The following is a 22,941-nucleotide window of genomic DNA, read 5'->3' on the forward strand; positions in this document are numbered from 1 at the left end:
TAGGCAAGAAACAGACATTAAAAATACCCAAACTGGAAAGAAAGAAGTCAAATTATTCCTGTCCATAGACAACATTATTTTATCTGTAGAAAATCATAAAGATTCCAAATTGAAGAACCAACAACAATAACAAGCCCGCTAGAACTAATAAGCAAATTTAGCAGCGTTGCAGGATACAAAGTCAGCACTGACGACTTAGAACACGCATTCTATCCTGTTTGTTACACTGCCTGTCAGTCTGAAAAAATTGCTGGGAGAGGTTAATATCTCTTTGAATCATGCCTCTAGGGCACCAATAAGTAGCTCCACTGCCTTCGGTATAAAATCTGCACCCTGTAGCTTGGGCTTCAGCTTTTCTACTATATCCACACACTGTCTCCTTCCGCACCAATTTATCATTACTCCTCACCAAGGTAAATGCACAGAGCTCTCCAATGCTCAGCCATGCTAATAATAAAGAGTCCAAAGAAACTACAGAGTACATCATTCTTGATTGTGGTTTTTCTTTATGAGTAATTTCCAGCCTTTCTTCACTGAAAAAAGAAGATAAATTTGTTTCAGTATGGATGAAGTAGGAAGACAAAAAAATAAAAATAAAAAAGGAAGGGCAATGAATGACATTTGAATGCTGGTGTATATACGAGCTGCCTCAGAAATTCAGAGAACGTACTCAATTGCTGTTATCTCAGCAAACTGCTAGTTAATCAGGAGGGAAGGGAAGAAGGAGGTCAGAAATGGCACTCATTCATCCATGATCCAGCATCATATTGCCACCATCTTCTCTGCCTCATTCTGCCTCAATCTTCATTCTCACCATGTGGCAGAATTTCTCTCCTGGAACCATCCTAGGGGGAGATCTACAGAGGACTTTCCTGTAGTGATATCCACACCATTCTGGCTAACACCTGATCTGGAGGAATTTTCCTCTCTCCCAAACACATTAGCTGAGAGTTGGGGCACCCAACAACCCCTATTTGTAGTTATCAGATGAATGACTAAAGAGTAAAAAGAATGCATTTTCCTCATCCCCTCATATAGAGAATGGCCCAAGGCAATTAAGAGGAAATTACTTACAGTAGCACCCAAAGAAATCTCTAAATGTTTCCTCAAATGCCTCTGCTACTCCTCACTTCTGAATTGCTTTCCTGACTTTACATTGTCTCAAATCGTTGTGCATTGTGTCTTCCACATCAAATTAATGTCACCTTTATATTCTGTCCCTCTTCTAACCAGAAGACAGATAGACCTGTTTTCAAATCTTAGCATGGCCTTTAACAATAATTTTACGCCTCAACTTCTGGAACTAGTTTTTCTCTTTCAGAAACTGGGTTAGAGAAGTTTGCATCACACATTAAGTGTGTCTAGAGAGAGAAGTTATAAAGGCATGAACACACTGGAATAATATGGATTTAAAAACTATCATACTATATCTCCAGAGATTCAGTAGTCCTGGGTAGGAGCCAGAGGAAGATGTCCTACAAGAGTTCATACCCCTATCAACTCTTGTTCCCCCCGCCCCATTGTAATAAGCTCTTGCTTTATGTGAGTTCTTCAACTCTTCCTAATCCTGACCTTCTAACACTCACTTTTACATCTTTCCCAGATCACGCTCCTTTGCAATACTATCTGTGTTTGTATACCATAAAGCAAGCAAAAGCTACAGCCACCATGAAATACCTGCTATATACTCTTTTTAAGAGCTCCACCCAGAGCTTAAGTATACCTCATACATATATTTGTCATACATTTGTCAGAAAACTGACAAATCTTTTCAGAGATATCCATCTGCATTATCACTGGTCCATCTTGTGGGGCATGTTCAGTGCAACTTATGAGTTCCTTCATCTTGTGGGGCATGTTCAGTGCAACTTATGAGTTCTTGTTAAAGGTCATATGAAAAAGGACTGTCAGTTAAGTGCCGTTTATTAACGAAATAGACCTTCTAAGGAGAATGCAGTTTGGCCTTATTCCTAATTGGCCAAATGTAAGTTGGTGTCATAAGTCCAGGCCACAGTGAATTACAGGCAAAGCTGTTTTCCTAAGCAGCAACTAAAACAGAATAAAAGGATTCAATAGGAAAAGCAAAGGTTTTGTTTTGTGTTATTATCCAAGTCCTTTAGGCTAGTTGCCTGATAGATAGCTGTCCATTAATGGCCTATTGAAAGGGAACCTAGTAGCCAAGATACGATTCTTTTCCCCAAAAAAGCCATGATACCTTCTGTATTGAAATGTAAGTGGCCATGACCACACATGTAAAGGCTCTCTGGGCCCCAGGACTTCTCAGGCTTACCTTTGCTACTCCATTTCTTGTTGCGCTGCTCTCAGGAGCATTAGTTGGTTGTAAGACTGGTAGTCTCCATAACATTTAAGCATAAATGAGGAGAATTCAAATGCTTGTGGAAAAATAAATTTAAAGCATGAGTTTACTTGGGTGTAAAATAAATTTGAAATCCATGCGTAGTTTTTTTCATAATACACATTTTCCATGAACCTTTTGAAGACTTTGCATGCATGGTAGGATGAAGTAGCACAACAAGAAGAAAAACAGCTCCTTTGTTACAGGCTTGTCATAATAAATTTGCTTGTGTTAGTTTTGAGACTGGGCACCTACTGGGGTAGTCATTACCCAGCCTGTTTCTGTGTAGACATGGTAGAATCAAACAGCTAATGGAAGTTCCCTTTTTGCTTTCAAGCTTTGAATGTTTTCTCTTTAATTCTAAATGTGACCTTAAACCTTTCCAGAATGTCCTCATGCTAATTTCACTTCAATCACTGCCAAAAAATGGGGGGGGGACTTACATTTTGTCATAAATGTTTCATCCTATTAAGTTTCATATTAATTATGCATACATCAAACTGTTAAACCCAGTTTCTTTGAATTATTGGTGCCAACTTAGCAAAAGACTTTGGTTATTTTTTTTCCCCACGTGAGTAATAATTTGTCATATTCAAGCATCCCATTATCTTGAAACACCTTATAAAAAATAAAGACACTTCCATAGCATTTTAATTTTTGGAATTTCCATAAAATTTTATTTTGGAAGTGTCTTAGTATAGCCCCAGATTATTTTTCTTTTCTTGGTTTGTAAATGTAACAGGATAGAGGGGACAGAATAGCTTTCACCCATTCCACTAGCTGCCTTTTATTTTCTCTTGGAAATAGAGATGTCTTTGGGATTTTGAATATTAGTTAAATATTATGTCATGGAAACAATAAGATTGAGAGCATGTGATCTAACTAAAGACATCTTTAACTCTATAAGTTGGTAATAGATCAATAGCATACCTTATCCCTTAACAGAAAAAAAGCTTGTCAAAGGAATCAGAAAATACTAAAATATTCTTTCCAGATAAAGCAAAAAAATGATTAGATACCAATTAAATAACTAATGAACTTAGAAGAAATATCCTGAAGAAGTGGTTTATGAATCTTATTTTAAAAATCATATAATTAAATAGTTAAGATTGTTTTCTAGCATCTAACATGACAGAGTAGGTAGGTTTTTTGTTATCAGTTTTTCATCTTTCTAGCTAATTGTGAATATGTGCACATACTGACCCAAATAAAATCAGGGCCTCAACTGGTAGTTTACTCGAAGTTTATGGGCATATAGTCCCAAAAAAGCTGTTTACGTCTGCATGCCATATGGCTGGTGAAATAAAGTGAACATCCTTCCAGCTGCAAAGGATTAATGAGCCTATGGAACATTTGCCGGGCAGCGCTGAAGCTAAATTGCTTTACAGCAGCTGTGTGTGACAGGTTGTGCTGTATGTAGCAGTTTACCTTAGAAATCAAGGTGCAGGGACCAGCATTTAGCGTAATGGCTATGTCGCTGGACTCCCATGTAGTTGACTGTGGTTCGTGTCCCAGACCCGGTGGCTTAAAACTCACGCCGGGCACGTGTGTGTGCGTGCCCAAGATGCCAAGAGGAGAATAGGTGAGAAGGGATTGCGGTGTGGCCATCCCCTCCGGGGGGTGATTTCTCGCTTTCTGTCTCTCTGTCTCTCTCTCTGGCTGGCAAGCGCACACGCCCTATAGCAAAAACCTCTCCAAAAAAAAGAAAGAAAGAAAGAAATCAAGGTGCAGATAAAGGTTTCTGGGGGGTGGGGGGAAGAATTAAATACCAAATAAATGTGAGTAGCATCCTTTGGCCTATGAAATAGAGTCAGGATCTGAAGAGACTTGAGTTGCAGATATGAATGGAGAAGGCACGTGGGTGCCCTTATGCCCTCTTTGACTTGTAGACCCTGAGCACTCAAGGGCATGTCTAGTTGTTCTGCACAGGGCAGATGAGCAAGCCTGGGCCAGTGAGCTACCCAGCCCTGGGATTGCACTCCCCTGGGCCTTCAGTTCTGCGGGGATTGCTTTTGTCAATACTCCATGCAGGGGATAGAAACCCAAGTTCTAAAGCACTTTTATGAAATACAAGTGAAGTGAGAAAATGCTTTGGTTTCTGCTATCTCAAAATGTGGTGCTTAAAAACAATTATTAATAAATATTTGTCATGGTTTAATTCAGGGAAAAAAAGCATCATTTATCATTAACACGCGAAGGTAGAAATTTTTAGTGCTTGGCGACTATGCAAACTGCTGTTTAGAACTTCTGTGGTAATCTTGACCTTTTTACCAATTTTAAGATCGACGATATAGTTCAAGGCAACACTACAGTGTCGGTTTTATTTCTCAACTTAATTAATGCAGTTTACAACTTATTCCAGTGTGTGAGGATTAGCAACATACTCAAAACATTAGCCCACCACATGCAGAAATTTAAAAATATAGAAGAGAGGGCCAGCCAGTGGGATGGAGATTAAAGCAGCTGGATCCCACATGACTGATTGTGTGGTTCGAATCCTGGATCTGATGGCTTGAAAAACATACCACACTTGTGTCATGTGTGCCCAAAATCCCAAGAGGAGAATGTAGGAGAAGGGATTGTGTCATGGATGTCTCCTCTAGGGGCTGGTTTCTCACTTTCCCTCCCTGTCTCTATCCAGAGAGAGCACCCACCCTGTGGCAAAAACTAAAAGCAAACAAACAAAAACAAATAAAATAAAATGTACAAGAAAATATGTACCCAAGATACAATAAGTGTACATCAAACCTGGAGCTAGATGTCTTATACACATACATGCAATTTTTAATTTTTTTAGAGGTTTTTGCTATAGGGCACGTGCGCTCACCAGACAGCCAGAGAGAGCAAGAGAGACAGAAAGTGAGAAATCACCCCCCCAGGGGGGATGGCCACGCCGCAATCCCTTCTCCTCCATTCTCCTCCCAGGATCTTGGGCACGCACGCACATGCACCCAGCGTGAGTTTAAGCCACCGGGTCTGGGACTCGAATCGCAGTTGCCTACATGGGAGTCCAGCGACATAGCCATTATGCTAATTGCTGGTCCCACACATACATGCAATTTTAATACACAATCGTATTTATTGCCCACAACATGTTGAATCAGAGTATCTGCACCCTCATGTTTATTGTGGCATTATCCACAGTAGTCTCTTAAGATATGAAATCAACCTAAACTTCCAACCATGATGAATGAATAAAGAAAATGTGATTGATATACCCAGCCATAAAAAAGAATAAAACCCTATCTCTTGTGACAGCAGGGATGAGCCTGGAGGACATATGCAAACTGAGAAAACAGGCCCAGAAAGACAAATACCACATGTTCTCACTCACTTATGGATGTTACGAAATTGGATCTCATAGATGTAGAGAGTAGAATGGTGGTTACCAAAGGATGGTAGAAGAAGGGAGAGATATGGAGATATTGGTCAATTAATACAAAATTATGGTGATATAGGAGGAATAAATTCTAGAGTCTACAGTACAGTTGGGTGACTATAGCTGACTAAAGGGTATAGAACCACAGTATATGGATGTAAATACCAGATATAATGTGCGTGAAAGAGGAGGGTCTGAGGAAGGACATTTGGAAGAAAAATAGGGAGGCAAAGCATTAATGGGACAAAGAAATGTGGTATTATCTGTTGAAGATATTTTATAGTTATAGTTTTATCAACTGGACTAGGGAGAACTGTGTACTTGTTGAAATATTCATTTGGTAAGCTAAAAAATGTGATTGAATGTATAAAAGAAAATGAAATAAAAAATGTGAAAAAAACCACAATAATACTGTACACTTTAAGATAACTAGAAGAGAGGGTTCTGAATCTTCTAAATTCAAAGTAACATGGATGCGTGAGGTGATGGGTATGCTAAGAACCCTAATTCATGCACTGAAAAATTACACTATACTCCATAGTATGTGCAATGATTATGTATCAGTTCAATTCTTGCTTCAATTTTCTGAGAAACTTCTGAGGAAAATAATCAAGATGATGACTTCCTCTACCATATATTAGAATATTAAATGACTGTAGTTGTTATGAGAGAAAAATATTGATGCGGTGATAAATGTAATTACCAGTGGAACAAAATAGAGAGCCCAGAAATAGACTATGTAGTGAGTTTTGATAAATGACAGATACAGGTGGAAAATCAATTGAAAGCAGCAGAGGAACAAGTTAATAAATACAGCTGGAAAAATTGGTCATACCTACTGGGGAAATGTATTCATATTCCTATCTCTCACAAAAATAAGAAAAATATGCCCTAGTTACAGAATTTAGTATAAAAAGTAAACTTAGAAACCTTCATAGGTGATGAAACCTAGGATGAAAATTGTTAATTTCTTTCATTTATCCACAAATACTTACTGAATGTCAATTATGGTGACCTCTGGGTGCAGCTGGAGCTCTAGGAATAAACAAGACAAAGTAAAGCATTCAGAAAATATAGGCTAATATCTTTCTGATCTTGTCATAAGAAATTTCTTTTTTAAAACACAGAAAGTACTAATATTAAATAAAAGAATGATCAATGCTGATCAATGTGATTATATTAAAAACAGAGTGGCCTCATCCATTGAGGATACTCTGATTTTTTTTTTTAATGTTTTTGCCATAGAGTGTGTGTGCTTACCAGAGGAAGAGAGAGACAGAAAGAAAGTGAGAAAGCACCCCCCAGGGGAGATGACCATGCCATAGTCTCTCCTCCTCCATACTCCTACTGGGATTTTGGGCATACACACACACATGCCTGGTGTGATTTTCAAGCTGCCAGGTCAGGACTTGAACCGCGGTTGGCCATGTGGGAGTCTAGTGCCTTAACCACCACTCCAGCTGCTGCCCCCAAGTACACCCTGATTTTAGGCCTAAGTATCTTTTCAGTTCTTCATCTATAACCTGTCTATATTTGGCCAAAATTAAACTCATCTTATGATTATATAACTCTACAAGGAAAAAGCAAAACATTTTTAGACTAAAAGCAGTTTAACTTTTATAATTTTATTTCCTAGCAAGATGTTCAACATTACTCTGCTTTTCTTGCAAAAAAAAAAATCAAACCACAAATATAAATTTCACACATTTTATATTTTTATCATACGTCTTCATTGCGATGAAGTATAAAGCATACGATAAAGGTTTTAAAGTTAAAAAACATGACACAAATAGAGAATAAACAAATGTTAATAATTTACTTCGTTAAACTCATAAATAATGAAGAAACCAGAAAGATGTTAAGACTGGTTCAGAGGAATGGTGGTGAATAACCAGTAAAAGAAATTCTGAAGCCTATTGCAAACAGAGCCTTTTTGATATCCTAAAGGGCAATTATATTCAAGACTAGCTTCCCTCCCACACAACAATCAAGTGCTTCCCATTGCCATCAATTCTACTTTGTCCCTTTGCACTATTTAATGTGGAAATAGCTTGAATGCCTCAAAAAAGTTTTTGCGGGGACCAGCAGTTAGTGTAATGACTGTGTCGCTGAACTCCCATGTAGCTGACCGCGGTTCGAGTCCTGGACCCAGTGACTTAAACTCACGCCAGGTGCATGTGCGTGCATGCCCAAGGACCCGAGAGGAGAAGGGATTGCTGCATGGTCATCCCCCCTGGGGGGTGATTTCTCGCTTTCTGTCTCTCTGTCTCTCTCTGCCTGGCGAGCGCACGCACCCTATAGCAAAAATCTCTCCAAAAAAAAAAAAAAAGAGAGAGAGAGTTTTTGCAATGATAACAGTTTTCAAATAAGCTAACCTCTACTTTTACAAAGTTTTAAAATAGCTTCGTCAGTAGAAAACTGTTCAAAGGTGCATGCCCTTAGCAGAATAATTTAATCCCAGAAAGACCTACTGGGTCATGTCCATTCCTTCACTGAAAGAACACCAGTCATGTTTTAAAATTATTTGCAGGGGCCAGCAGTCAGCGTAATGGCTATGTTGTTGGACTCCCACGTAGTCGACCGTGGTTTGAGTCCTGGACCCGGTGGCTTGAAACTCACGCCAGGCGTGTGTGCGAGCGTGCCCAGGATCCTGAGACGGGAAGGAGGAGAAGGGATTGCGGCATGGCCATCCCCCCTGGGGGGTGGTTTTTCGCTTTCTGTCTCTCTGTCTCTGTCTGGCGAGTGCACGCGCCCTTTAGCAAAAACCTCTCCAAAAAAAAAAAAATTATTTCCAAATTTTGGATGATGTCTTTTTACAATTGTTTGATAGAATGGTGCCTTTCCAAGCATGATTTTATTTTTTTTAAATTACATGTATAATGCATCTAGCTGGTGGTGTTTTATTTTGTATTGTTTATCTTTGAAAGGAATAAATCCTTTTATTTATAAAATAGAGATTACCTTCTTGTTAACATAGAATTGCTTATGTGACAAGTATTTAGTTCTAGCATCTAGTCAATGCTTCCTGCTAGGTTTACTTTTGTACTCAAAATACAATCACAAACCTTTTATCAATGTAGAGGACGATAAAATCAGTGAGGACATTATAACCGAAGAAAACTTTCTTGAGGCAACAGCACAGAAAAAAAAAGATGGAAGGAAGATAAATAAGTAAATAAATAAGAAATAAAAACAAAATTCGTTTGTCTACTGTTTTGTCCTTTGTAATCCAAAACATGTGCTAAGAAGAGAGTTCTTTCTCTATTTTGATCTATTATGTTTTAAAGATCAGTAGAGTTAATTTTCATAAAACAGAGTTAATCTGGTGAAAAAAATCTTTGGTACATTTAACCTAAATAGAATAGCATCTGTTTACCATTATTTCTACAGATTATTCTTTTAAATGCTACCAATTTTACTAAGAATTCCTTGAGAGCCAGCTAGATGCCATAGTGGTTAAATTGGCTGGATACCACATGGCTTACTGCATGGTTCAAGTCCCAGACCCTACAGCTTGAAAATCTGTTGGGCAAATGTGCATGGGTGCCCCAAATTTCCAGAGAATGGAGGAGAAGAGATTGTGACATGGCCACCTCCCCACCCCCACCCCCCAGGAGGTGCTTTCTCACTTTCCCTCTATCTCTCTGTCTTTTACCTATGAATGCATATGTGCTATAGAAAAAAGCCATGAGGGCTTAAACTTAAATCGATGCGATTTGATAAGAGTTTCTATAATTTCTGTAGAAAATCTAGAGACACACAGAAACACCAGTACTACATTGATTTTGAAATTTAAAAATAAATTTAAAATTTTCTCTAAAACTTTTTTTTCTTTTTGCCAGTGGGCTTTTTACATACATCTGAAAAGGCTTCTAAGAGTTTCTTCCTTTGAAGTCCATTTATGATTTATTTTAACTTCTCAAAGACATCTGTGAAGGAGAGAATTTAGAATTTTAATTTCCTTTGTAAGATTCTTCTTTCCACAAATACCATGACTATTTTCTGGTTCAAATGAGAGATTTTAGATTTTTTTCTTAGATATTTTGGGGTATCCTATCTTCAGGATAAAGCAGGAAAAAACAAACAAGCAAAAAACAAAAAATAACCCCATTGATTTGGTGGTTAACTCTGATCACTAACTCCAAATTATATTAAGGGGCACCATAATAATTTATTTATTAATTTTTAATGCAACAGAAAAACTTTATTTAACAAAAATAACTGGTAAAGTTAAGAGGCACTTATAATAAACAGAAAAGCTGGCTAGACTTTTACCTGACGTTCCTTACAGTAACTAACTTGTGGCTGCATTTGACTGAGTCTGTGGCTGTGAAGAATACAGCTCACACACAGGAATACAGGAATGATTTGTACATTGTTTGAGTATTCACTAACTACTATCATATATATATATATATATATATATATACTTACACATTAAATTTGAAAAAGATCTAATCGACAATCCCTAGATAGACTTCATTGTGTTGATCTTTTGGAAGAGGTTATCCAAAGAGAATACGTGGTCCTGGCTCATGAATCCTGTAGTGAACTCAGCCTAGAACCCGGTTGGACACAAGTCTCCTTCACTCCCCTTTAGACATCAGGTGGGTTTTGGGCACTTGTTTGGAAAGTTCTCTGGGTAACATGACATGCCTTCAAGTAAGAGATTAAACCACAGCTCTCCCATGGCTCTGGAGGCTGGATATCCAAGATCAGGGTGCCACACGGTCCAGTGCCGTTGAAGGCCGCTTCCGGGTGGCACGCCGCCCCCGTTCTCCTGTGTCCTCACACAGTGTGAGAGAGTGATACCATATGGTTTCAAATGAGCTACACAACAATGGGAATTTCTTCTTGACTACTTGACTGATGATCGTGTAGAATGGAGTCTAACCTAAAAAAAGGGTGATCTGATTTTTCTCAGGCATAGGTGGTAACAATAACAGGCAACCAATACAGTTAGACTCATTTTTTAATCCCTACATGAAATTCAAAGCATTTCTGAGCTCCAGTGTGGATCTGTGGTATCTCTGGGCAGCAGAAAAAGAGACACGGGGGAAGATCTGAGGGTAAAGCCATGCATGAATTCAGTCCACATCCTGTACCCCACCTCTATCTTCTTCAGATCTTACAAACTATGCCAAATCGTTTCACAAGAATGACCAGACTCAAAATTAAAAACGAATATTTTTCATTTATTAGAAATGGTTTTCAAGAAAGAAGGAGACTGCTCACCAACCAGGGATTGGAAACAATTTTATCCTTATTGCCTAACGCATCACAATTACAGGATTGATTTTATAACCTAACATACCCTAAGAGCCCTATAAGATTTGTGTCGATGAGCAGTAGAGAAAGTGAAGATTAAGAAGGTAAAGTGAGAGAAACGTATAGTGTACTAGGAAGATGAGAGTGGAACTAATAAAATGGCCAATGTGAAAGGCGCTGTTTGCTGAGTTTTAGTGACAAAGACATATGTACATTTTATGTTTTTAGAATTATTTACTATAGGGCGTGGTGGGACCCACCCTATGGCAAAAAAAAAAAAAATGGAAGCTGGAGGATTGCGGTATTGAGAATTATTTTATTATTTTATTTTATTTTTAATTTTATGAGGAGAGAGAGAGAGAAAGAGAGAGAGAGAGAGAGAGAGAGAAAGTGAGAAAGCAAGCTGCCAGGTCCGTACTCAAACCATCAGCCATATGGGAGTCCAGCGCCTTAATCACCATGCCCCCTGCCAGCCTCTATACGCATATTTTAAAGCAAAAAGAATCTCATTGTTTGCTGAGAAAAACAAGGGAATATGACATTCCCTTTTAGGAGTATAAAGGTCCCTAAAAGAGTAAAAACGTACATCTGAGGGGATAAAACATGAACATCTTAATTAGTTGAGATTTTTTCTCCATTTTAATCCTGCAAATTATGATTTCATCATTAAATTGAGATCAATTTGAGGGTTGGAACTAAAAGCCATTTTAATGGTTTGGTTGTGGTGACTTGATATGAATTGGAAGAACAAGAATGACTCCCAAGTTACCAAACTGAGCAAGAGGAAAATTGTAGATGCCAATTATTAAAGAAGGCAAGACACGGGAAAGATCTAGGTGAAAAGACGTGGCATTCATTTGGGGACATTTTGAGTCAGGTGGCTTAGAAATGCAAGAGAACATAACAAGTATGTAATTTAATTTGTGGATATGGACCTGAGGTGAATAGATGAATGCAGAATTTGCTCAAGATCATACAGCTACTGAGCAGTGATGGGGAACGAGGGACAAATCCTTCTGACTTCATATTCATTTTTCTTTTTGTAAAACATGTGGAAATCAGAGTAGCAGAAAGCTGTGCTTTAAACCTGGAATTTCATAACCATATTCTCTCCAAATACCACTAAGGTAGAAAGTCTCGAAATATTATATCTCAACTACTATGCCTAACCCAGAACCAATATATCCTTCCAAATATTAAAATTTGTTTCCTTATCATGCTGTGCCAGCAAATGTGGCTGTGTCAATCCCCTCCTCTCCATCTGACAAATAGGTATGAATGTCAATGAATCACAAAGATTTACACATTAAACTTTTGAGGCCAGTAGGTGGCACAATAGTTAAGACGCTGGACTCCCATGTGGTCAACCATGATTTGAGTCCTGGACCCAGTGGCTTGAAACTCATGCCGGGCACGAATGCATGCATGCCCCAAATCCCAAGAGGAACATGGAGGAGAAGAGATTGAGGCATGGCCAGCCCCCTGGAGGTCAGCTTCTCACTTTCTCTCTTTCCATCTCTCTCTGTGACTCTGGTAAGTGCATGTGCCCTATAACAAAAATCTCTCTAAAATAAATTAAAAAAATAAACATTAAACCTTCTTACCAGACTTCGAAACCCATATAAATTAAAAGCCAACTACATAAAGTGGTTATTTAGTGCATGATCTTTGATCCATTGGTTTAGCCCAACAAATACTAAACAATGCAAGTAAAGTCTGTATGATGAAAAAAAGGGAAGGGGACAGAAAAAGCAAGATAAAAAGAAAAGAAAAAAATACATATTATGAGGCAGATGGTAGAACTCCAAAAATGACTAGGAAAAAAACACCCAGAAACCAAGGTAAACAAGGGTTTCAAAGAAGGACTGAAAATGTTGTAAATGTTTGCTGGAGGGGAAGTAAATGATAAAATGAATGCTTAATCTTCAACAAGGAACTCATCAGTGACCAAAACCAAGGCCATTTCAAAAGACTGATTAAGCACGAAGTCCACATTTCTGTTGGTTAAAGTGAAATTAGTTATCTAGTACTTAGAGAATTTAGTTGGGAATACTAGTTCTAGAAGTTTAGGTCCAAAGAAGGAAGGCAAAGAGATATTAGCTAGAGAAGAAGAGTATATAAAACACGATGGAATTTTCATAGCATGTCAAATATTAGTCAAGAATGAAGTTTGAGTTTGAAGAAACAGTTTTTCCCAAACAACATATTTCATTCTCAAGAAATGAAAGGACACCAAGTGCAGCGTCCAGCTTCTATGCCAAATCCCTCCCTCACACCATAGCCACCATCACCTCTGCCTCACATCCAGAAGTCGTCCTTCAGCCTCAAAACTGGAAAAATGCCAAGGGCCTGTGGTTGTTTATTCCACGTCCCAGCAGCTCTACCACTAGGAAAGCTTTACCTTAATTTGTCTGACCATTTCCTGTACTCGGTTCCATCCATGCACCTGGTTCTGGTTCTTCCTGAGGACACCGCATCATACCGAACAGACCAGGTTAATTCTCTGGATATCAAAGACAGCCGTGCTGTCTCTGTCCTGAACCTGCCATGTTTACACAGAGGGCCTGATGAGCTCTCCCACGTGTTTACTGAATCATCCGGACCCAAGCCAGTCGTTACTTTCCCTCTGGTTTTCCAGAATGGTACCAAAGCAGAGCAGAAAGGTGATTTCTGTTCTCAGCACAACCTGCCTCTACTGAGCTATCCAGATCCTGTGTCTTATTTTTCGGCCAATGTCCTTTCCAATACTCTCTGGCTTCCCATCTCCCAGGCTAACCTTTCCTGTCCAGTGATGACTGCTTACAGATGAAAGACACGCACATCACAAGGAATACATATTTATAGGGAAAGCATTTTCAGAATGGTCAGGAAATTACTACAAGAAAAGGTGATGTCGGGGAGATTCAGACTTGAGAGTGGTTTTAAGTGTTTGTAGCTGACACGCTGGAGTTGGAGTCGTAATCCACCTTCACGTTGTCAGAATTGTTTATTTTCGCAGCTAATTTCAGGCAGCACTTCTGATCATTTGGGCAGAGTACGTATTGAATTTCATATTTCCTGCAGGTGTTTCTGCACATGCCTTGGTAAAGCTCGCATGGGTTCCAAGGCTCTTGGCTCTTGCCATTGCGGGTTCTGAACAAGCCACCTGGGAAAGACATAGGCATGTTTAGTTTCTATGCAACGGTGATAATTAAGGTAAGGAAGCATGATTTAAGAGAAAATCCCTAAGAACTTTAAGAACACATGATATCTCGAGTCAAAATTTCCTGGATTCAAAGCAGGTCTCATTTACTAGCTCTCCATCCTTCAGCTAGTTACATCAGATGCAATGGCCCTCCAGTGCATCATTTTTATATGATTTGAAATCATCCAACCATCTCCTCATTTCACACCCATTTATCAACACTCACTTTGTGTCAGGCCATGTCGAAGCATGTTGAAGTCTCCAGTTATGAAATACGATTAACTCATTTTTCATATTGATAAAAATAGGACAAAGCCAAGTTTCTAAAGTTTTTGTGATAACTAAGTGAGCACATATGCAAGGGAATTTCAAAAAGTTTGTGGAAAAATGAAATGAAAGCACAGGTTTATTTTAGTGCAAAATTTTTTTAAATTTATAAATAGATTTTTTTTGTAATGTGCATTTTTATGAACTTTTTGAAGACTCCTCATAGTATGCTCGGAGAATCATCTGGCACATATCAGTAGTTAAATATTAGGTGTCGTTGTCGATATGGAAGTCTTTTCCTGGGGGTCCAGGTCTTCAGGGCCTGCCAATGTGAGCACATATTAGACATGTTCCCAAATGCCTATAGGTACTTGTATATCTCACACAGAGATCAGGGACAGCCAGGATCGTACTCTAGGTCAGTACACAAGTACTTTATCCTGTGTGCATGTGTGCCTTTACACATAGAACACAGGAGCACACATGTACTGCATGTATCTCTTTGTACACTGGCCCCATAGAAACAGGTACTGTGCATACTTACATGGCACACACACAGGCATATATGTGCAACTCATTTTGTTCATAGATCCCTATTCATGCATGAATTTAGCATGTACATGTGTGCTCACTGTATAAACATCTAACACACTTTCCACATCTGACTTAACCCCTTGGTAATAATACACCGATCATCCAGATGTGTCCATGTATATAAAGGCTTTGTCTGAAAATAACCCAGTGGCAAAATTTCTGACAGTTAACATTATATATATAATCAGAAGTATTAGTTACCTGCTGGATCTTCTGAAGACAAATGAGTTATTAGAAAGAAAATATTAATGGGCCAGTCAGTAATGGAGGTTAAGGCAGCTGACCCACATGGCTGACTATGTGGTTCAAGTCCCGGATATGGCAGCTTGAAAAAAACACTGGACATGTGTGTGTGCATGTCCAAAATCCTGAAAGGAGAGAGAAATGAAGGAGAAGGGTTTGTGGCATGACCAAACTCCATGGGAGGTGATTCTCCCCCCCCCCCCATGAGCACATGCACCTTATGACAAAATAAAAAAAAATACAAATCAACAATCAATTACCATCCACTATGTGTGGTCCAGCATCTACTATGTACAAGGCGTTTTACAAATGATATTTCACTGAACCCTTATAAAAAATGTTGTTAATTCTATTAACTAGATGAAAACCTTTAAGCTCAGAGAGTCTTTGTACTGTCTGCACCCCACAGTTTGTATTTGGCCAAATGAGTATTCAGTTTCGAGTCCACATGATGTCAAGTCCGTGCTCTTTCCTCTCTGTGTTAAATTACCTCTCTGTGACAGAATTTCTAGGAGAGAGTGATGTCTTCCTGGCATCTTCACCATTTCTTCAGGCACAGGGCCTTCTACAACTTCCAACTGACAGTCTAAAGTCCTTTGCTTGGCATTCAAGAATATTTGCAATTATCCGACCACCTCCTCATTTCACACCGGTTACTCAACACTCACTTTGTGTCAGGCCATGTCGAAGCACGTTGAAGTCTCCAGTTATGAAATACGACTAATTCATTTTTCACACTGATAAAAATAGGACAAAGCAAGTTTGATGCTATTTCCTACATGGAAAAGAGATACACCGTGCCCATTTTTTGAATAGAGAAAGTAAAATTTTCTAAGTTTAAATGAAGTTGGAAAACAGGAGAAAAAAATAAAGAAAAGAAAAATGCCTCAGTGGCAGACATTCCATAACGTGTGTGTGTGTGTGTGTGTGTGTGTGTGTGTGTGTGTGTGTGAACAGCTCCAGGGATTCAGAGAAGGTACCCAATTGCTAAACACCAGAGGAAAGAGTTCAGAATGGCACCTACTCATCTAGGGTCCAACATCATGGGACCACTGTGTTCTTCATTTTTTAAAAGAATTATTTTTTATTTAATTTTATTTATTTTAATTTGACCAGAGAGGAACAGAGAAAGAGAGAGAGAGTGAGAAAACAAACCACCAGGTCTGGGACTCAAACTGTGGTTGACCATGTGAGAGTTCAGCAACCTTAACCACCACACCACCTGCTGGCCTCCAGGGCCACTGTGTTGTCCACCTTAATCCTCACCTCATCTATAGAGGCCTCTCTCCAGAGTGACACCCATACTCTTCTGACTAATACCCAACTCAGAGGATTTTCTCTTTCTTCCAAACAAACTGGATGGAAGATGGAGCATTCATTGTCACCTCTCTGCAGTCATCAGAGCTGAGAAGAGTTTAGATATCAAGAATGAGGACCTTTTCTCATTTTATCCACATGGAAAAGAGGTCAAGGAAGACCCAGGAGAGTTCTGCCATTAGTAGCTCAAAAATTAAGTAAATAAATAAAAATTTTAAAGATAAAAATAAAAGAGGGAACCAGCAATTAGCGTAATGGCTATGTCGCTGGACTCCCACGTAGTCAACCGCGGTTTGCGTCCCGGACCTGGCGGCTTAAAACTCACGCCGGGTGCGTGTGCATGCGTGCCCAAGATCCCGAGAGGAGAATGGAGGAGAAGGGATTGCGGCGTGACCATCCCCTCTGGGGGGTGATTTCTCGCTTTTTGTCTCTATGTCTCTCTCTGTCTGTCTGGTGAGTGCACGCACCCTATAGCGAAAACCTCTCCAAAAAAAAAGGTAAAAATAAAGGTTCTTTTTCATAAACATTTACAACTTTTTACTTCATCTTTTCTAATCTTGCATTGCTCTGCATTACAAGTTTTCTTTTTATAAGTTTTTGCTTTAGGACACATGCACTCGCCAGAGAGAGAGAGACAGAGACAGTGAGAGGGAAAGTGAGAAAACACTCCCTGGGGAAGATGGCCACACCGCAATCCCTTCTCCTCCATTCTCCTCCTAGGATCTCGGGCACACATGCGCATGTGCCTGTGGTGAGTTTGAAGCCACAAGTTTCGGGTTGCGAACTGCAGTCAGACATGTGGGAGTCCAATGACGTAATCACTATGCCATCTACTGGCTGCTTATTATTATTTTTTAATTTGACTGAGATCGGACAGGGGAGTAGAGGAGTGAGAAAGCAAGCTGCCAGGTCCGGGACTCAAACCACAGTTGGCCATGTGGGAGTCCAGCACCTTAACCACCACTGCCACCTGCTGATCTCATTAAAAGATAATTAAAATATCACAAATCAAAAAGCAAAAGCTGTGCTTTGGACCCTTTGTAGCAACTTCATCTGAAGCCAAAATCAATGTGAAACGCATTTCTCTGCCACCTGTGCACACAAATGTGATCCTCCCTTCTCCAATTTCTAACATTCTTCCTACTGATATGTTTATGAGCCATAAGTCATTTATATAGTCATGTATTCAAAAAACGTTTGCTAAAACCTACTCTGTGCGGGAACCAGCAGTTAGCGTAATGGCTATGTCGCTGGACTCCCACGTAGTCGACCGCGGTTCCTGTCCCGGACCCGGTGGCTTAAAACTTACGCTGGGCGCATGTGCGTGCGTGCCCAAGATCCTGAGAGGAGAATGGAGGAGAAGGGATTGCGGCGTGACCATCCCCCCTGGGGGGTGATTTCTCGCTTTCTGTCTCTAGGTCTCTCTCTGTCTGTCTGGCAAGCACACGCGCCCTACAGTGAAAATCTCTCAAAAAAAAACCTACTCTGTGCAAAGCACTTAAGTCAACACTAGGAATATTGAGCCTATGAGCATGTTGGGGAAGATGAAAGGGAAAAATGGCTTTGATTGTCCTAGGAGAAGAAGCTGTCCTGAACAGTTCCTGCTCATAAATTCTGCCAGGTGAAACTATAAATAGCAACACTGTGTACAATGTTTGAAGCACGGAGTGCCATCTTCATCTTTTGTTGTTGTTTTTGCAAACTCATCTTTGGCTTACACCACTATTTCAATATGGGAACTGTGCTTTACTGAACATAAGAACAAGTGTCCTTCAGGTAAAAGGGATGAAAGAACGTGAGAAATAAAGGAGTAGGAGAATGAAGTAGGAGGGAGAGAGGAAAAGGAAGGAAAGGAGAAGGAGAAAAAAAAAAACAAACAAAAAAAACAGAGGAGAAAGGGGAGGAAGAAAGAAAATGCTATATGAGCCAGCAGATGCCGTTTTGGTTAGGGCACTGGATTCCCACATGGCCCACTGTGGTTCAACTCCCAGACCAGGTGGCTTAAAAATCAAAACAAATAAATAAATATTTTTAAAAAGAAAGAAGGTAAAGAAAAGAATGCTAGACATGGTGACTCTGAACTCAGTCTCAAGAAAGGCGAATTCATTTCGGTTTTCTATAAGGCTGAGTAGTGACTGCTCCCATATCTCTCTGGGAGACAGACCAGTGATAGGAAACAGTTGATAACATTCCAGTCTCCTGCTTTTCATTGATCTTACTACCTGTCATTATAGCTATTATTCTTTACTGTCCCCCAAAATCACATTTTTTCCAGAAGTTAAAAGTAATATTGGATATTTTTCACTCGTTGATTTTTCCCATTTTGTTTTCTAAAACCTGTTCATAAAGGTACAATTGAAACACAAATAGCTCTACATACTTAGTTTATACATCTTGATGAGTTTGGAAATAAGTATACACCTATGAAACCATCACCACACTCTATACCATAAACCTATCTATCATCTCCGAAAGTTTTCTCCCTCTTAATACTATTTTCTAATCAAACCTATGCAAAGAACACTAATATGAGGGACCAGCAGTTAGCTTAATGGCTATGTTGCTGGACTCCCATGCAGTCAACTGTGGTATGAGTCCTGGACCCGGTGGCTTAAACTCACGCCAGGCTCATGTGCATGCATGCCCAAGATCCCAAGAGGAGAATGGAGGAGAAGGGATTGCGGTGTGGCCATCCCCCCTGGGGGGTGATTTCTTGCTTTCTGTCTCTCTGTCTCTCTCTGTCTGTCTGGCGAGCGCACGCGCCCTATAACAAAAAACCCTCTCCCCCCCCCACAAAAAAAAGAACACTAATAAGGAGCCGGCAGGTGGCATGGTGGTTAGAGTGCTGGATTCCCACATGGCTGACTACAGCTCAAGTCCCAGACCCAGTGTTTTGCTTTCTAACTTTCCCTCTCTCACTTTCTGTGTGTGTCTCTGTCTGGTGAGCACGGGTGCTCTATAGCAAATTTAAATAATAATAATACACCTAACATAAGATGTACCTTCTTGGCAATTTTTAAACACTATGTCACCCAGTATTGTTAACTGTAGAAACTATGCTGTGCATTGTATCTCTACAACTTAGTTATAAGAGAATAATCTCTTTAAATAAGTGGAAAATTGGATGTCTACATGCAAAAGGATGAAGTTAGACCCTTATCTTAGACTATACACAAAAATAAACTTCAGGCCCAGCTATGGTAGCACAGGCAGTAGAGCTGCTGCTGCATGATGCTGAGACCATGGGAAGTCTCCTGGTTTCCAACCCAAGTCTACCCGAATGTACTGGGGATGCCCATGATCCTGAATGGCTTTGGGGCTGGGGGAAGGATTACAACATGAAGACTATTGAGGACACCTCTCTCCCTTTCTCTCTTCCTCTCTCTCTCTCTCTCTCTCTCTCTCTCTCACACACACACACACACACACACACACACACATTAAGGAAATAAATAAATAAATTTTCTAAAAAGCCAGTCATCAGACCTGAAATTGTAGAGCTCTTAGAAGAAAATATAGGGGAAAAGCTTCTTAACATTGGCATTGGCAATGATTTCTAGAATATGACACCAAAAAGCACAGACAACCAATGTAAAAATAGAGAAGTGGGATTGCATTAATCTAAGAAGCTTCTGCACAGCAAAGGAAACAATCTACAAAATGAAAAGACAACTTAGGGAATGATGGAAAATATTTGCAAATCATATGTCTGATAAATGATTAACATTCTTCCCATTTCAATAACCACAGCCCTTCCATGATGAATTTGGCTGTCTCACTCAAAATTAATCACCACCACCCCAGGCTAAGCCAGTCTCTGACCAGATAAACCCTACTTGAATAAGACACCCACCTGAGTCAAATATCTTACTCCAACTAAAGTCTTGTCTCTCTGGTAACTACCCAAGGCCTCAATACAAAATATTACATAACACAAATGTAACACTATCCAAACCATTCAACCCCACTTCATAGCATCAACCCAAAATACAGCCCAACTATGAACCTCTCTCTACCCTGACTCACAGTTCCATTCAACTGCACCACCAGCTCTAGTCAATATTAAAAAAATACCATTCCTAGGACCAGCAGTTAGCGTAATGGCTATGTCGCTGAACTCCCATGTAGTCGACCATGGTTTGAATCCCAGACCTGGCAGCTTAAACTCACACCAGGCACATGTACGTGCGTGCCCAAGATCCCAAGAGGAGAATGGAGGAGAAGGGATTGTGGTGTGGCCATCCCCCCCGGGGGGTGATTTCGTGCTTTCTGTCTCTCTGTCTCTTTCTGTCTTTCTGGTGAGCACACGTGCCCTATAGCAAAAACCTCTAAAAAAAAAAAAAAGAAAGAAAACCATTCCTACCCCCATGTTATACCAAAATATCATTTCAGTTCAATTCTATAAGTAAAACTGTTCACTTTATATTTATCCCCATTCATTTTTCCAGTATTACTCTATCTCTAAGATCTTATAACCTCCCACCTCAACTCACTATCCAATTCTAAACTGTCCTTCATTCTTCCTATAGCTTCCCAACACGGATCCAAACTCTCACACCTAACCCATGAATTAAACTGCCATTCCAATGACAGCACTACCTAAAATACTTTATGCTTTGACTTTCTACTATCCCAGAAACAACAAGAATAATCTCTTACATTTGTTTTGGCAGAGCAGAACCAGGAGAGATCTTGACATGAGATGATCCCTGAGAGTAATCCACAACTTATCCGAGACCAAAAGAAGTCTGAGTATTATCTACTATATGTGAATAGAAGTCATCTCAGAGGTCACCAAGATATCAACATCCAAAACCCCAGAACCTCTGAGGAAGGACTAAGTTACCTGCAGTCTTTTGAACCAGGATCAGAAAGATGGCAATGGTCATTATATAAGATTTCATGACTGACATGACCCAAGAGAATGAAGGCTGTGTTGCAGGTGACCAAATACAGATCATTGCAGCCTGTCAGTGTCCTACCTTTATTTGTTTTGGAAGTGAGCCAGAGTTCTGTGCAGTGAACTAGAAGGGATAGGAGATACCTGAAGTCAGTCAGGCAGAAGGATAACATGTGTCACATACCTCAGCTGGGCACCTTGAGAGATTCGCCAGAAACATTCACGCCTAGGTGGGCCTTCCTTCCTAGTAAGAAACAAAAACAAAAGCAAATTAAAACCAGTTAGCATTTTTCATGGGATAAATGTAAACGAATTAATGAATGAAGCAAGCAATGAGAAAATGAATACATAATTATAAGAAACAAAGATTTGTTTTAAAACACTTGTCTTGGGCAAGCAGGTAGTGTAGAGGTTAAGGTGCTAGATTCCACATAGCTGACTTCACGTTTCAAATTCTTGACTCAGCAGCTTGAAAATCATGCAAGGGACCAGCAGTTGCCGTAATAGCTATGTCTCTGGACTCCTACGTAGTCTACCGCAGTTCGAGTCCCAAACCCAGTAGCTTAAACTCACACCGGGGGCATGTGTGTGTGTGTGCCCAAGATCCCGAGAGGAGAATGGAGGAGAAGGGATTGGCTATTGGCCATTCCCCCTGGGGAATGATTTCTCACTTTCTGTCTCTCTGTCTCTGTCTTTCTGGTGCGCGCACGCACCCTATAGCAAATAACTCTCCAAGAAAAAAGAAAGAAAAGAAACTTACTCAAGGTATGTGTGTGTGTGTGCCCAAAATCTCTAGAGGAGAATAGAAGAAAAGGAATTGTGACATGGCCATCCCCTTTGGGAGATGATTTCTCACTTTTCCTCTCCGTCTCTCTCTCTCTGGTGAGCACATGCACCTTACAGCAAAAACAACTAAATAAACAAAACACTTGTTTTCACCCTCCTGACAGTAAAATGTCCCTCTCTGTCAGTAGCAATTACTGAATATTCAATCCTGGAACAGGCATTGTGGATTAGTGAGGACAACAAAAGATGGGGAAGAAAATTTCAAGGGGAAGGACTTACTGAGAAAAGGAGGAAAATACAGAAAGCAAAAGTTATGAAAGTTCATATTTATCATGAAACTACCATGTGTCAAGTCAATTTCTGTAATTAAACACTAGCTACAGATATAAATACATAATACAATCTGTAAAAGGAGGTAATACTTTTACCATCCCACAGATTAGAAAAGGAAGTTCAAGGAGATGATGCAGCATCCTTGGTCCACCCAGCTATTGAGGCATAGAGCCTAGATTAGAATCCGTATGTGTCTGACAGCATATGTCTTTGGGGGTATCATTCTTTCTGTAAGTAGAGGTGCAGAGAATGAGGTATAAAGCAGAGATAATCAAAGTGCTGAAACTTAAAGACTAATCATTGTTTAAGACAAT

The 22,941-nt window shown here is 39.8% G+C and overlaps 1 protein-coding gene and 1 long non-coding RNA gene across 3 annotated transcripts; both read right to left on the reverse strand.

Moving 5' to 3' along the window:
* Window positions 1-209: 209 nt before the first annotated feature.
* Window positions 210-9,666, reverse strand: LOC102479600 (uncharacterized). 2 transcript variants are annotated; one of them, XR_335443.1, is made up of 5 exons: window positions 9,594-9,629; window positions 8,801-8,855; window positions 6,731-6,770; window positions 2,291-2,393; window positions 210-533 (listed from the first exon to the last, which is right to left on the reverse strand). It is a non-coding gene; the product is annotated as an uncharacterized LOC102479600 (long non-coding RNA). The 2 variants fall into 2 exon arrangements; XR_335444.1 differs by lacking the exon at window positions 8,801-8,855 and having other exon boundaries at window positions 9,594-9,666.
* Window positions 9,667-13,708: 4,042 nt separating this feature from the next.
* Window positions 13,709-21,563, reverse strand: DEFB116 (defensin beta 116). The gene is made up of 2 exons (XM_006154705.2): window positions 21,455-21,563; window positions 13,709-14,148 (listed from the first exon to the last, which is right to left on the reverse strand). Exons 1-2 carry the CDS (start codon window positions 21,519-21,521, stop codon window positions 13,925-13,927), a joined length of 291 nt encoding a protein of 96 aa, XP_006154767.1. The 5' UTR covers window positions 21,522-21,563; the 3' UTR covers window positions 13,709-13,924.
* Between the last annotated feature and the right edge of the window lie 1,378 nt (window positions 21,564-22,941).

This window comes from Tupaia chinensis, unplaced genomic scaffold (assembly GCF_000334495.1).
Source record: "Tupaia chinensis unplaced genomic scaffold, TupChi_1.0 Scaffold000418_1, whole genome shotgun sequence".
Taxonomy (NCBI): Eukaryota; Metazoa; Chordata; class Mammalia; order Scandentia; family Tupaiidae; genus Tupaia; species Tupaia belangeri.

What these genes read in the sequence shown, in the direction of transcription:
- DEFB116 (XM_006154705.2), bottom strand. Translation starts at nt 21,521, where the DNA reads ATGTCAGTCATGAAATCTTATATAATGACCATTGCCATCTTTCTGATC. An exon ending in CCTGGTTCAAAAGACTGCAG is followed by an intron (nt 14,149 to 21,454) that starts GTAACTTAGTCC and finishes TGTCTTTCCCAG; the next exon opens with GTGGCTTGTTCAGAACCCGC.